Here is a 15,946-nt window from a genome sequence, read left to right as displayed (position 1 = left end):
TTTTAGGCAGAAAGCAGCGAGATTTTGCCACATTTTTTACTGTGATTTTTGCTGCGTTTTTGTCTCGATTTTGTACAGGTCAAAAGGTCACCAATGTAAAAAGCAGAAAAGGGCCCAAAATCTGCCCAAATTTAGCTAGGAAAAAAGCTCCAGAACTTTTTTGAGCTAAAGGTGATTTGGAGTGGAGATGTGAACCATCTCCATAGAGAATAATTGATTTTTTTTCTCCTTCAGCGTTTTTCAAGCTACAAAACATTGAGATGTGAATGGAGCCTTAGCCCTTGTACACACGGTCGGAGATTGTATCGGACCGTTTTGGCGGATATTCCGACTGTGTGTGGTCTGCATCGGACTGTTTCCGTCGGAATATCCGACGGACCAAGTTTTCCAACTTGCCGGTACAACTTTCCGACAAAATGCTCCTATCGGACATACTCCGATCATGTGTAGCCTACTCCGACGGACAAAGTGCCACGCATGCTTAGATCAAATTCCTAGACCAAAGCTATTGGCTACTAGCCTGAACGTAGTCCCGTCTAACGAAATAACGTCATCACATTATGTACAATCTGATTTTCCGACAATTTAGCAACATCACTTCCGGACCTCTTCCGGAATAAATCCGTGGGAATTACTCCGACGGATTTGGTAGTCGGAATCTTCGACCGTGTGTACAAGGGCTAAAAGGTAAGACTATGTCATGCAAAGACTTTTTAGAACATTTTTTGTCCTGTGTACAAAGCCAGCTCCATAAAGACATGGCTTGATGAGTTTGGTGTCGAGGAACTTGAGTGGCTTCCCCAGAGCCCTGACCTCAACCCTACTAAACACCTTTGGAATGAGATGGAACAATCAACTTCTTCTCCACCATCATCTGTATAAAGACATGGTTCGATGAGTTTGGTGTGGAAGAACTTGAGTGGCCTTCACAGAGCCCTGACCTCAACCCTACTGAACACCTTTGGGTGAACTGGATAGTGTTCCAATCCAAGATCACTACCTGACCTCACAAATGCTCCTTATGCAGAATGGGCACAAATTCCCACAGAAACACTCTAAAATCTCATGGAAAGCCTTCATAGAATAGCGGAGGCAGTTATAGCTGCAACAGAGTGGACAACTTAAAAAAAAATGGGATGTCCATCAAGTTTTGGTGGAGGAGCTCACGTGGCCAGCTCCATAAAAACATTGTTTGAGGAATTTGGTGTTGATAAACTTGAGTGGCTTTGACAGAGCCCTGACCTCAAACCTACTGAACACTTTTGGGTTAAAATGGAACAAAGACGTCTTCTTAACCATCATCTGTATAAAGACATGGCTTGATGAGTTTGGTGTGAAGGAACTCAAGTTGCTTTCACAGAGCCCTGACTTTAACCTTACTTCAACCTTACTCAACACCTTTGGTTAAAATGGAACAAAGACTTCTTCTCAACCATCATCTGTATAAAGACCTGGTTTGATGAATTTGGTGTGGAGGAACTCGAGTGGCCTGCACAAAGCCTGACTTCAACCCTACTACTTTGGAATGAACTGGAACACTGATAGTGTTCCAATCCAACATCACTACCTGACCTCACAAATGCTCATTTGGCAGAATGGGCACAAATGCCCACAGGAATACTCCAAAATCTAGTGGAAACCTACAAGAGTAGAGGCTTAGTAGAGGCTTTTATATCTGCAACGGTGTGGACAACTTCAAATGAATGCTCAGGGTTTGGATTTTTGATGTCCAACAAATTTGGTGTAGAGGAACTCGAGTGACCAGCTCTAGAAAAAACATGGTTTGACGAGTTTAGTGTACAGGAAATTTAGTGGCTTTCACAAAGCCCTGACCTAAACCCTACGGAACACCTTTAGGATAAAATGAAACAAACAACTTCTTCTCAACCATCATCTGTAGAAAGACATGGTTTGATGAGTTTGGTGTGGAGTAACTTGAGTGGCCTGCATAGAGCCCGGACCAAAACCCTACAGAACAATTTTGTGATGAACCGAAACACACGGTTGCAAGCCAGTGCCTGACCTCACCAATGTGTTTTTGGTTCAACAGACACAAATTCCCCAAAATATATTCCAAAACTGTTTAACTGTGAAGTGGCCAACTTTAGATTAATGCCCATAGTTTTGGAATGGGAAGTCCAACAAATCCATATAGAAGTAATAGGTGTCTACAAATGTTTGAATATATAGCGTACATTAGCAGGTTAAAGTTATATGAGATATCAGGGACTGGGTTTAGTTCTACTTGAAAGCCCAAAACATACAGATGCCAAAAGAAGGGCCAAAAGAAGGGCACCTTTGGTTCTGTTGTCTCCACTGAAGGATAAGCATTGTCTGCAGAGAGACCACATACAACCCAGGATTATATTCAGTACCTGCTCCTTTACTATGCGGTCTATCACCGTCTCCAGGGTCTCATGGGGGTAACACATCAGGACACCTTCCAGGCACAAGCTACGTCGCCGTAAAGCCTCGCCCACTGTTATGTCCAGGTTGTTATAGATCTTTTGTGCTGCCAAGTGCTAAAATATAAACCAAATCATAGATTGAGAAAAAAACAAACTAAAATCACTATCCAATACTTGGTGATGTTGAAATAGACAGAAGAACTCTACATCTGTCTCAGAGATGAACTTGCTACAGTTTTCATTAACTTAAAGTGGCTGTAAACCTCAGACATGCAATATGAACAAAGCATATGCCTCTATAGTATGTGCTTCTCTCAATCCAGAGCACTAAATGTAATGTCTGTCTGTTGCTTCATTCCTCTGGTATCTGCATGAATTACTTCTGACAAGTTTTCCTGACACCAATAGAAAAATGGTGACGGGAAGGGATCTTCAGCTAATTGACAGCCTCAGATCTGTTTCTGTGTGCTGTGTGAAGTGGGTTGTGTCCCTTTCCTCCAATCAGATCTCAGAGCTCTCCTCACGGAGCTCTAAAGAGTATAACTTCAGCTCTCTGCTCCTTTTTTTCTGAACTCTCAAACAAGTTTCATAAATTCAGTACTTTGAACAGATGTAGAGAAGAGAAGACTGCAGATAAACAGGTGCAATTTACGTAGGATGATTTGTTTCATTTCTGTGTATCACCTGAGGCCAGGCACTGCACTGGGTATAAGTGAGGGTTTACAACCACTTTAATTGCCTCTCCTTTTTTTCATGAAACACTTTAGATTATTGAATTGAATGTACTCACTATGACGTCAAATCTGGAGTACAAACCAACAACTTGCCCTGAAAAGTAAAATAAAAAGGAGTTAAAAACCCAAGAAACACAGGGAAGACACACAATACAAAAAGAAATTGCAGAAAGTTGAGAGTTTAAATTGGATCTTCACTCTCTCAATCAACCTTAACTGTTTTGAATCCTTATGCTGCTAGCGTTAGTAATAAATAGGAAGGAATATTCTATTTTCTTGTTTTCCTTTTTTTTCATATTTCCTCAGTTACGTCCTGGTTTTTAGGCCTAGGCACATGATGTCATATATCCCAGGAGTCTTCAAAAACCAGGGGTTTTCTCAGCTAAGCACACCCCCCTGCATGCATGCCTGAGCTAAGGGCAGATGGATTGCAGGAATTACCTGCCCTTACTCAAGATAAACAAGGCCAGAAATGCTAGGTGGGGTTTTCTTAGCAGACAGAGTTTTCCTTTCTCTTCTGTCTCTGAAAAAGGGACATTTTTTGAGACAGGGACACCACCAATAACAGTAAATATCCCCCCCCCCACCCCCTGTTTACCGGGCACTTAGACACCTTCCTGTCCAAGCCACTTTTCAGCTTTCAGCGCTGTTGCAATTTGAATGACAATTGCGCAGTCATACTACACTGTACTCAAACACATTTTTTATCATTTTGTTCCCACAAATAGAGCTTTCTTTTGGTGATATTTGATCACCTCTGCGATTTTTATTTTTTGCGCAACAAATAAAAAAAGACCAAAAATTTTGAAAAAAACTGTTTTTTCTTTGTTTCTGTTAATTGTATTTTTTTGTAAATAAGTACGTTTTTGTCTTCAATGATGGGCACTAATATGGCTGCACCGACGGGCACTGATAAGACGGCACTCATGGGCACCGATGAGGTGGCACCAATGAGGTGGCACTGATGGGCACTGATAGGTGGCACTGATGGGCACTCATAGGTGGCACTGATGGGCACTCATAGGCGGCACTGATGGGCACATGTAGGCGGCACTGATGGGTACTTATGTGTGGCAATGATAGGTGGCACTGATGGACACTGATAGATGGCACTGATGGGTGGCATTGCTGGGCATCACTTAATTGTTCTGTTACATACTGGTGCCAGTCAGTGCCCATATGTGGGCACTGAGTGGCACAGATCTGGCATTAATTTGCACATGTGGATGGCCTGGGGGGATGTACCTGGCCACCCACATGTTATGTGCCTCCCTGGTGGTCCTGGCAGCTTCCCTGGTGGTCCAATGTGGGCATCTGAGGGGGGGGCTGCACTGATAAACAATCGGCGCCGACACCCCCTGTCAGGAGAGCTGCCGGTCGGACGCGAGTGAGGAAAAGCCGATCACCGGCTCTTCCTATTTACATCGTGATGAGCCATGATTGGACACGGCTGGTCACGTGGTAAAGAGCATCCGTTGGAGGCTCTTTACCGATATGGGTGTAGCAGGGTGTCAGACTGACACACCTCACCACGAATCGCTGCGATGCGCTCCCCCACGGGCGCGCGGTGGCTGTTATCCTGAAGGACGTCATATGACGTCCAGTCAGGATAACGCAACCACCACCCAGCCGTTATTCTGCTATAAGCCGGACGGGAAATGGTTAAATATAAGAAGAAGAAGAAGAAGAAGAAAAAAAAAAGAAGTTTGAGCTCTGCAGCTGCAGGCGCTGTGGAGCAATTCATCCTCGGGTTCCATAATCAATTCAGATGCCCTGAAGTCATTTAGAAATTATTTTAGCAGCTCAGTTCCCTCTCCCAATAGCGATTATGGAAAATTACTGATCTAAATGATAAACAAAACCAAGCTTGTATGCTGGTTAATTCCTAAAACTACAATACCTAATGGAGTCACTGAGGACTTCTGTTACTTTTAAATCCTTTGCACATCATTATTTTGTCTGTCAGTTTCCAGATCCAAATGCTGGAACAAGTAATGATTGTATTTATCACGGAACTACTCTGTTTTCCTTGAATGGGTACAGAAAGGATTTCCTTGTTTAAACAATGCCTTTAATTCTTTAATAATAATCATAATAATACATGTAAATCCCGGTCACCATGTGCCATGCTTGTCACTGACTATGGACAGGCAGAGCTATTAATATGCAGCAATGCCACGTTCTCAGGCAGCAGCTGTGTCCTCGTGCGGTGAAGAGATGGACATTGCTCCGGTCCCTGAACAGGGTCTTTGGACTCGGACCAGGGTCACCGGCTCAGCACTAAAGGCACAGTATTAAGTAAGATTACCAAGAAGACAGTACAAAGGGCTCCTTCTTATTTTTGCTGCTGTAATGATTTAGCTTTCCGCTTGGCTTTCGATGTTTAACCACACATGTCATAAGATGGGACGGCCACACTTTTTAAACCATCCCTGAAGCTGACAAGGAACTAACAGAGAGGGATAGTGTAAAGCCTCATACACACGATCGGACTTTGTACAAACTTTCCCGTGGATTTTTGTACAAAGGGCGTCCGCCGTGAACTTGTATTGCATACACACAGCAGGACTTTTTAAACCAACTTTCACCAAATCACGTGGTTTTTCTGCTCTTTACCGCCACCTTTGGTCAACTTCTGTATTGTTGTCTGATCTTTTGCATTGGTTCTGAGCATGCATGTTTGTACTTTGTACAAAAGTCCTATGGTTTTCTGTACACACGATCGGACTTTGCTCCATCAGACTTTTGTTGCCGGAAAATTTGTCCGTTCACACAGCCAACAAAAGTTCAATGAAAACCAAAAAAGTTTTTCCGATGGAGCGTACACACGGTCGGATGTTACCTTAAAACAGATAATTTGCATGTTTGTTGTCAAAAAGTCAGATCGTGTGTACAGGCCTTTAGGGTCAGTGTTATGCCCCGTACACACGATTGGATTTTCCGACGGGAAATGTTGGCTGTTTTCGGACTTTCCGCTAACAAAGGTTGGCTATCAGGTTCTCAAATTTTCTGCCAACAAAACTTTGTTGTCGGACTTGCTGATCGTGTTTACACAAGTCCGTCGCAACAAAAGTTCACGCATGCTCGGAATCAAGTATGAGCCAGAAGCGCTCAGTCTTGTAAAACTAGCGTTTGTAATGGAGATATCACGAATTGTTGGCCAACATTTGTGTGACGGTGTGTATGCAAGACAAGTTGGAGCCAACAACCTTTGAACAAAAATCCACGGTTATATTGTCGGAAAGTCCGTGTACGGGGTATAACAGTAAAATGAAGGGTTAGTGTTGGGGTTACAGGGAGGGTTAGCTTTGGGTTACAGGGAGAGTAATGCCCTGTACACACGGTCGGACTTTCCGATGACAAAATCCATCTGATTTTTTCAGACGGATTTTGGCCTAAACTTGTCTAGCATACACACGTTCACACAAAGTTGTCGGAAAATCTGATCGTTCTGAACGCGGTGACGTAGAACACGTTCCACGGGACTATAAACGGGCCAGTAGCCAATATCTTTCGTCTCGTAATTTATTCTGAGCTTGTGTGGCACTTTGTCCGTCGGAATTGTCTACACACGATCGTAATTTAAATGATCTGATTTTGTTGTTGGAAAATTTTAGATCCAGCTCTCAAACTTTGTGTGTCGGAAATTCCGACGGAAAAAGTCAGATGGAGCCCAAACGCGATCGGATTTTCCGACAACACGATCTGATCGCACATTTTTCGTCGGAAAGTCCAACCATGTGTACATTAGTAGGGCATTAGTGTTGGGGATACAGGGAGGTTTGTGTTGGGGTTACAGGAAGTGTTCGTTTCGGGGGTTACAAGGAGGGTTAGTGTTGGGGTTACAGGGAGGGTTAATGTTGGGGTTACAGGGAGGGTTAGTGTTGGGGTTACAGGGAGGGTTAGTGTTGGGGTTACAGAGGGGGTTAGTGTTGGGGTTACAGAGGGGGTTAGTGTTTGGGTTACAGAGGGGGATTTTTGTTGGGGTTACAGGGAGGGCTAGTGTTGGGGTTACAGGGAGGGTTAGTGTTGGGGTTACAGAGGGGGTTAGTGTTGGGGTTACAGGGAGGGTTAGTGGTGGGGTTACAGGGAGGGTTAGTGTTGGGGTTACAGAGGGGGTTAGTGTTGGGGTTACAGGGAGGGTTAGTGTTGGGGTTACAGGGAGGATTTTTGTTGGGGTTACAGGGAGGGTTAGTGTTGGGGTTACAGAGGGGGTTAGTGTTACAGAGGGGGTTAGTGTTGGGGTTACAGAGGGGGTTAGTGTTGGGGTTACAGAGGGGGCTTAGTGTTGGGGTTACAGAGGGGGTTAGTGTTGGGGTTACAGATGGGGTTAGTGTTGAGGTTACAGAGGGGGGTTAGTGTTGGGGTTACAGAGGGGGTTAGTGTTGGGGTTACAGGGAGGGTTAGTTTTAGAAGAACAAAAAGTACGGGGCTCTCACTGTGTCAAAGGCTGTGGCATGGCGGTCCCATTCCTACATCAATGCAAAAAAGAAACCCCCTTTAATGGGACTTTAATGGACCACCAATGCCACCAAAATTAAAGGTAAAACTTATTTTTATTTATTGCACAATAAAATAAAAGGAGACACCCAGACACAAAGTGTCTCCAATAAAATACAATCAGAGAAATATACATAAAAAACATCTACACAAAAAAACACTGATACTCTCATTGATGTGCCAAGCCCGACGCGTTTCCAGTCTCTGCTATTGCAGAACCTTCATCAGGGGTAGAGAGCAGGAAATAAAAATATCGTGGCAATTCTTAGTAGCAGCGCACCTCTGCATATGTAAGGTAGGAACACTTAATAATGCCAAGGACAAATGGCCACACTTTAAGAATATTACAGTAGAATGGTAACATACAGTATAATCCTCCAGAAATATTGCAGAATGAAGGATAAGATATATATCAACTTCCCCCAAAGACAATCGGTGGGGTTTATTATAATAAATAACCCCTTAACAACATGATAATGGGCCCCAGAATGGGGTTTCCCAAGTCGCCTCTGGGTATGAATACCTGTAGAAAACAATAAATATCAATGGGCGGAGAGACGAGGGTGTGCGCAGCACTCTATATTTGAACTGGTGGTGTGACGGCGTCCACACCACAGGCACCACTTATTTCTGACCCCCTGAACTCTGCATCACGTACTCCTGACTCATTCCCACCGAAACTCTGCTGGACCGAGAAATCCGTTCGTGTGTATGCTGGTCCGATGAACAAAAACCTAGGGCAGGTATTGGCTACTGGCTATGAACTTCCTTATTCTAGTCCGGCCAAAGGTCATCACGTTCAAATCCGTCAGACTTTGGTGATTGTGTGTGGCCAAGTCTGTTCATTTGGAAAATCTGTCGGGACTCCGCCGAAAGTCCGTTGGAAAGACCGTCGGACCTAGTCCCTCGAAAAGCCCGGTCGTGTGTACGCGGCATTACAGATACAACCGGTCCTTTAAGGATAGTCATTAAGTTGATGTGACCCACGATGAACCACTGACACCCCTACTCTATGTAATGCATCACAGATCATTTATGGTGACACTCCATTTAGTGTATAGTAGTTCTCCCTCTGAAGAGCAATTAGCTGTTTATGGTCCCTCGTATATAACAGTCAGAGGTCTCCAGTGGTTTCCCTTTAGCAGCTCTCCGAGGTCACTGAACTCTCCCTGAATTCCTGTCCTGCGGTGGAGGAAGAATCTTATCCGGCTCCTCTTCTCGATGACTCCGGTGTTCTATGTATAGAACAGATTAGAGGACACGGTCTGCCCAGGGTACAGAGGTTGTATCCTCTACAATATAACCTGTTCTGATGGGTTTTATCTGGCTGCATTAACCACTTGCTTACCGGGCACTTAAACCCCCCTCCTTCCCCAGACCAATTTTCAGCTTTCAACGCTGATGCACTTTGAATGACAATTGCGCGGTCATACAACACTGTACACAAATGAAATTTTTATCATTTTTTTTCATACAAATAGAGATTTCTTTTGGTGGTATTCGATCACAGCTGGGGCTTTTATTTTTTGCTAAACAAGCAAAAAAAATGTACCATTTAAAAAAATCATGTTTCATAGTTTGTTATAACATTTTGCAAACAGGTAATTCTTCTCCTTCATTGATATGCGCTGGTGAGGCGGCACTGGTGGGCACTGATAGGCTGCACCAATAGGCACAAATAAGGCGGCACTGATGGCCACTGATAAGATGGCACTGATGGGCCCTGATAGGTACCACTGATAGATGGCACTGATGGGCACTGATAGGTGACACTGATGGGCACTGATAGGTGACACTGATGGACACTGGTAGGTGACACTGATGGACAGCGCTGTTGATGAGGCATTGATTGGTGACACCGATAGGTAGCACTGTGGGCACTGATGGGTGGAACTGTGGGCACTGATGGGTGGCACTGTGGGCACTGAAGGGTGGCACTGTTGTGTACTGTTTGGTGGCACTGGCAGGTGGCACAGATGAGCTGGCGGCAGCTCTCCATACACAGCTGGAGTCTGTGTATGGATGTATGGAGAGGGGAGTGGCGGGAATGGAGGTAAAGAAGAGTGTTCAGGGTGCTGAGTATGCCGCTAAAGAGGAGAAGGTACACAGAAGTAGAGGGGATAGGATTATTTATGTTGGAATTAGTACTGAGATTGGACGGGGGGGTGGAGAATTTATACGGGCAGAGGGGGGATAAAAGAATTTATGGTGGCATTTGGGAAGGTGTAGATAGTGCTTGGAGGAGTTTGGAAAGAGGGGTGTAAGTGGATTTGCTTGGGGATGGAAGAATTTATGCCAGAAGCCGTTCCCCTGTCTCACTCCTGACCCCTTGAACTCTGCACCACTTACTCCTGACCCCCTGAACTCTGCACCACTTACTCCTGACCCCCTGAACTCTGCACCACTTACTCCTGGCCCCCTAAAACTCTGCACCACTTACTCCCGACCCCCTGAACTCTGCACCACTTACTCCTGGCCCCCTAAAACTCTGCACCACTTACTCCCAACCCTCTGAACTCCGCACCACATACTTCTGACCTCCTGAACTCTGCACCACTTATTCCCAACCCCCTGAACTCTGCACCACTTACTCCAGACCCCCTAAATCTCTGCACCACTTACTCTTGACCTCTGAACTCTGCGCCACTTACTCCTGACCCCTGAACTCTGCACCACTTACTCCTGACCCCCTGAACTCTGCGCCACTTACTCCTGACCCCCTGAACTCTGCGCCATTTACTCCTGACCCCCGAACTCTGCGCCACTTATTCCTGACCCCTGAACTCCACGCCCCTTACTCCTGACCTCTGAACTCTGCGCTACTTACTCCTGACCCCCTGAACTGTGCCTCACTTACTTCTGACCCCTGAACTTTACACTACCTACTACTGACCCCTAAACTCTGCACCACTCACGCCTAACTCCCTGAACTCTGCACTGACACCTAAACTCTGCCTCTCGTACTACTAACCCCTGAGCTCCGTCAGTCATTCATAACCCCTTTTCATCAACTGATACCACCTATACAAATACTGAAATCATTGATACCCCATCCACTATGTACATGCACTGATACCCCTGTACATTCATTGATACACACTCCACCACCACTGATACCCCTTGTACATACAGTAATACCTCTTTCCATTCACTCACTTACTGACCTGAGCTGAATTCACAAGGCACAATATATACCCCGTGTACAGAACGAATACACTCCATGCACAATGCACCTACCCAATACATTTAGCACACTTAATACATAATAGAAGACATATACAACAGTGCAGTGCCCATACACTAACCTACACACACCAAAATGTAAAAATGAATAATATATATACAGTACTGTATATTATGATTACCTTCATATGGCTTATTTATGTATTACACTTGGACTCTGGGCAGGGTGTATATGGGTAGAGAACTTCTCTCTCAGGTAGGTGGGGAGGTGACCCAACGGAGTCGTTGCCCCCAGTAAAAGAATGTCTAGCTTGCCACTGCCCAGGGCTATGGACTATCCCTGTGTGACCACACAGGAACTTAGCGTCTGGCCATGGAATGACTCGCATCTAATCACTCCCTTCACCTGAACCGAGAGGCAGGGGAGCAAAGAAAAGGTGGGGAATAAAGAGATAATAATTCCTACAATACAACTAGGAACCCGTCAGGTAACTGATGTCACCTGTCCCACACCTCGGAAATTCCAACTGAGCCTACAAAGTGCACACTCTTCAGTAAAACCACATGACAATACAGTAGGTAGATCCAGATGTACAGACAGATGAAAATACAAGCAAATCCTGAATTTTCAAATAAAAGTCACACTTGCCCCCCCCCCCCTTCTGCATATCTCTTTTGGTCCTTTAATATGATGGGTGGTTGTACTGACCAACTCCGAGCCTTGAGAGGAGGAAGGAACAAGCTCATCTTCTTCTTGTATCTCTGCATTGACTGATTGTTGTACATGTGGTTTTTATTTCTGGTTATGCATTTCCCTGTCCTGGGCTCAGCTTCCAGACTTGTGACAAGTTTAATTGACTTTGGTGATCGATAATATCTAAAACTCACCGGCCTCGTTCACTACAGGGAGGGCAGACACTCTTCTCTCTACAAAGATCTCCAGGGCGCTGTATATACTGGATGATTCGTGTATAACGGCTACGTCCCTGAAGGTCCCGATGCCCAGCTCCAATATGGTCTTCTGCATGAAGCGAGGCCGAGGAATGGAGCCCCCCTGTCATTGCGGGACAACAAAAAGTCTAAGTAAGAAAAATTCACAATGAGCTCCCAGAACACCACATTACATCTACAGACCTTGATGAACTCTAACTTAAAGTGCATCCAAACCAGCCATCCTCAACCTGGGTTCTGTGGAACCCTAGGGTTCCTCCAATGGTTGCTAGGGGCTCCATAAACTGTGGCTAATTGACCTCCCGTTCTATGGTGTGACCAGTTTGAACCTTATGGTGCCGCTGTAAGCGAAGACACACTGGGGGTTATTTACTAAAGGAAAATCCACTTTGCACTACAAGTGCACTTGGAAGTGCAGTCGCTGTAGATCCGAGGGGGACATGCAAGGAAAATAAAAAACAGCATTTTAGCTTGCACATGATTGTCATTTCAGATCTACCCCTTAGATTTAGAGCGACTGCACTTTTAAGTGCACTTGCAGTGCAAAGTGGATTTGCCTTTCGTAAATAACCCCCACTGTCCCGCTGGTACTCAGGAGTGGGGGTGCCAACACGGGATATCACTCATCAAGTAGTGTAAATAATTCAATCAGGAAAACAAGAAGTGCACCAAATGGTAATGTTGGTGCCGAAACCGAAAATGAAGGATGCACTTGGCCGAAAAACAAACTGAAAGTTACGAAATTAAAATATATTTTTATATAATTCTATTATATCCAACTTTTTAATTAATATCATAAATTAAATTTTTCATAATATGAATTAGTCGGTCATTATCGACACCTTTAGCAGAAGAAAAGCTCAGTAAAAATGCATCCCTTTAAATTAAATGTATGTCTTCACACTGGTCAGTTGCGGTGTAAAAAATCCTGTTTGCTGCATTTTTGGTCAGTTTTAAAAAATAAAGCACCAAAAACACCTCTCCCCTTTGAAATGCATTAAAAATGCAGCAAGAACTCATCAATAACGCACCCGTGTTATGTTTTTGATGTGGTTTTTGAGTCACATGACCTATGAAAAACACACCATAAGTACAGTAAAGTCATTGTAAAATACCGGCAAAACCGTGCTTTTGGCACCATTATTGGCGCCTATTTCTCTATCATCAAAATGGCATAAACACACAATTTTTGGCAGATATGCTTCGGCTGCTGAAATTTCAACGCATCTCTTAGCCCTTGTACACACGGTTGGACATTCCGACGGAAAATGTCTGATCGGACCATGTTGTCAGATAATCCGACCGTGTGTGGGCTCCATCGGACTGTTTCCGTCGGAATATCCAACCGACAAAGTTTTAGAGCTGGGCTATAACATTTCCACAACAACGTGGTCCGATGGGACTTTGTCCGATCGTTTGTAGAGAATTACGATCGGATAAAGTGCCACGCATGCTCAGATCAAATTACGAGACCAAAGCTATTGGCTACTAGCCTGAACGTAGTCCCGTCGTAACGAAATAATGTCACCACGTTCTGATTTTCCGACAACTTTGTCCGACCGTGTGTATGCAACACAAGTTTCGGACAAAATCCATTTTGTTGTTGGAATGTCCGACCGTGTGTACAAGGGCTAAGGAAAACACGATTCTAGTTGCATGTATGTGTGGTAGCTTCAGCCAGCGCTGTTTTGCAGACCACGTCTTGACACGTTTCACCCCACCCATAGCACCTCTATGACTAAGCTCCCATGGGCAGGACAAAACGCATCTGGGGCATGGTCTGCGGTGCAGCACTGAATGAGGCTGCCACACACACATGCAACAACTAGGATCAGGATGGGCAAACAGTGATTTTCCTGCTTTAAATATTTACTACCGCTCTATGGTGCCATGGTGATCTGATCGGAAGAGGGAGTGGGTACCTGTCAAAAACCCTGCTAAGAAGTACCAACTGTTAAAGGGGGGGGGGAGGTGCAGGATGCAAACAAGTGGAACTTCCCCTTTTGAGTGAAGACCTGTTTTAAAGGGGTAGCGCAGCATTTTTTTGCCTACAGCATTTAATATCTTGTATAACTTAGAAATTGGATATTTTTGTGAGCAGCTCTCCAAATTCTGTCTGGACGAACACTAAGCGCAGGATCGATACATTTTATAGATGAGCGTTAATATTGCAGGGCAGGCAGCCTGCCAAAATTCTACTCTCCGTAGAAAATATACATGTGCTTTTTGGGCTTATGTTGTGAATTTTGAAGATTAAATTCTCCACAATGCACATTGTCACAGAGGTGAATGATGTTTTTTTTTTGGAAGTGACCTTATTGGTGGTTTGGGTGTAACAATGACATTTATGAATGGACTGAGCGCCTGACGGCTAACGGATCGCTTCATTCCCCAGCCGGACACATTCACTATTCAGTGGAATTGCAAGCTTGTTCTATGTTCATGCTGATCATTTATGACAGGTGAGTATTTTGTGTATTAATTAAATAAAATGGTATTGATGATAATACATTACTGGAGATCTTCTTTTGGCCTTTTTGGCCATCTGGGGGATTCGAGAAGGGAAGGTGGTGTGAGAAGTGGACACCGGTTTTATTGTGATTATATGAGCTGTGCTGGCCTAATCTGTTGCAGGATGGGCATGCATTTCCAGTAAGTGTATCCCATACACTTACACTACGGAGGGAGCGCTCTGGTGGAAATGTGGAACATGGTGAAGCGACACCCGCTGGAGGACGATTTCCCATCGGACTTGTTGCTATCACATTACTCCATACTAGACTGTGGAATGTTATGTGGATTCATTTAGTGTTCAATTGGTGTCAGGGGGAGTTGATTTTGATTTTTCAGTACTGTAGTAAAAATTTTTATGTTCAGTTTCATGTTTATATACAGAAGCAGTTGGGCGTGTTTTATTGGGTTAGTTGTGGAGCAGTGATGGCAAACCTTGGCACCCCAGATATTTTGAAACTACATTTCCCATGATGATCATGCACTCTGCAGTGTGGTTGAGCATCATGGGAAATGTAGTTCCAAAATAACTGGGGTGCCAAAGGTTTGCCATCACTGGTTTAGAGTATTAGGACCATAACAGGGAAGGGTACGCTGAATAATGACATTTAGACCCCTTTCACACCAGGGCGTTTTGCAGGCGCTATAGCATTAGAAATAGCGCCCGCAATCCACCCTAAAAAAGCTGTACCATTGTATGTAGTGTGAAAGCAGCTTCTTTGGAGCGGTGAAGAAGCGGTGTGTTTACCGCTCCTCCACCGCTGCTCCTCATTGAAATCAATGGGGCAGCGCTGTAATACCACTGGCAAAACACTGTTATTGTGGTGTATTGCCGACGGTTTTAACCCTTTCTCGGCCGCTAGCGGGGGGTAAAAGCGCCCCGCTAGCGGCTGAAATGTGCTGCAAATCCGCCGCAAAAATAGCGTTTTACCGCCCATGCTATGGGCGGTGTGAAAGGGGTCTTATAAAGCAACAATATAGGAGATGTGTACACACTGGGGCGGATTTACTAAAGGCAAATAGACTGTGCAGTTGCTCCAGAGCTTAGTAAATGAGGTAAAGCTTCACTTTGCAAAGAATACCCAATCACATGCAAGGAAAATTTAAAAAAATATATATTTTTGCTTGCACATTATTGGATGATGGAAGTCAGCAAAGCTCTCTATCATTTACTAAGCCTTGAAGCAACTGCTCTTGCAAAGCGCACAGTCTATTTGCTGTTAGTAAGTCATTTAGTAAGTTATTTACTAAAGGCAAATCCACTTTGCACTACCTTGATGAACTCTAACTTAAAGTGCATCCAAACCAGCCATCCTCAACCTGGGTTCTGTGGAACCCTAGGGTTCCTCCAAAGGTTGCTAGGGGCTCCATGAACTGTGGCTAATTGACCTCCCATTCTATGGTGTGACCAGTTTGAACCTTATGGTGCCACTGTAAGCGAAGACACACTGGGGGTTATTTACTAAAGGAAAATCCACTTTGTGCTGCAAGTGCACTTGGAAGTAAAGTCGCTGTAGATCCGAGGGGGAAAATAAGGAAATTAAAAAAACCTTTTAGCTTGCACATGATTGGATGAGAAAATCAGCAGAGCTTCCCCTCCTTTCAGATCTACCCCTTAGACTTACAGTGACTGCACTTCCAAGTGCCCTTGTAGTGCAG

At 44.5% G+C, this 15,946-nt stretch overlaps 1 protein-coding gene across 5 annotated transcripts in view; it reads right to left on the bottom strand.

Moving 5' to 3' along the window:
* PRKAG3 (protein kinase AMP-activated non-catalytic subunit gamma 3) overlaps window positions 1-15,946 on the bottom strand; it is a 63,856-nt gene that overhangs the window by 13,227 nt on the left and 34,683 nt on the right. For all 5 annotated transcript variants that reach the window (XR_013261787.1, XR_013261788.1, XM_077447830.1 and 2 more), the window contains 3 exons: window positions 11,714-11,879; window positions 3,199-3,236; window positions 2,376-2,522 (listed from right to left, as the gene is read on the bottom strand). Coding sequence is in view for 3 of the 5 variants with exons in the window: in XM_077447830.1 (XP_077303956.1) it covers window positions 2,376-2,522; window positions 3,199-3,236; window positions 11,714-11,879 (351 nt within the window). In the remaining 2 variants the exon portion in view is untranslated. The remainder of the gene's footprint in view (window positions 1-2,375; window positions 2,523-3,198; window positions 3,237-11,713; window positions 11,880-15,946) is intronic.

The sequence above is a fragment of the Lithobates pipiens genome, unplaced genomic scaffold (genome assembly GCF_037356315.1).
Source record: "Lithobates pipiens isolate NorthernLeopardFrog02 unplaced genomic scaffold, aLitPip1_a1.2 Scaffold_22, whole genome shotgun sequence".
Taxonomy (NCBI): Eukaryota; Metazoa; Chordata; class Amphibia; order Anura; family Ranidae; genus Lithobates; species Lithobates pipiens.
This window is presented reverse-complemented; position numbering and strand designations above follow the sequence as displayed.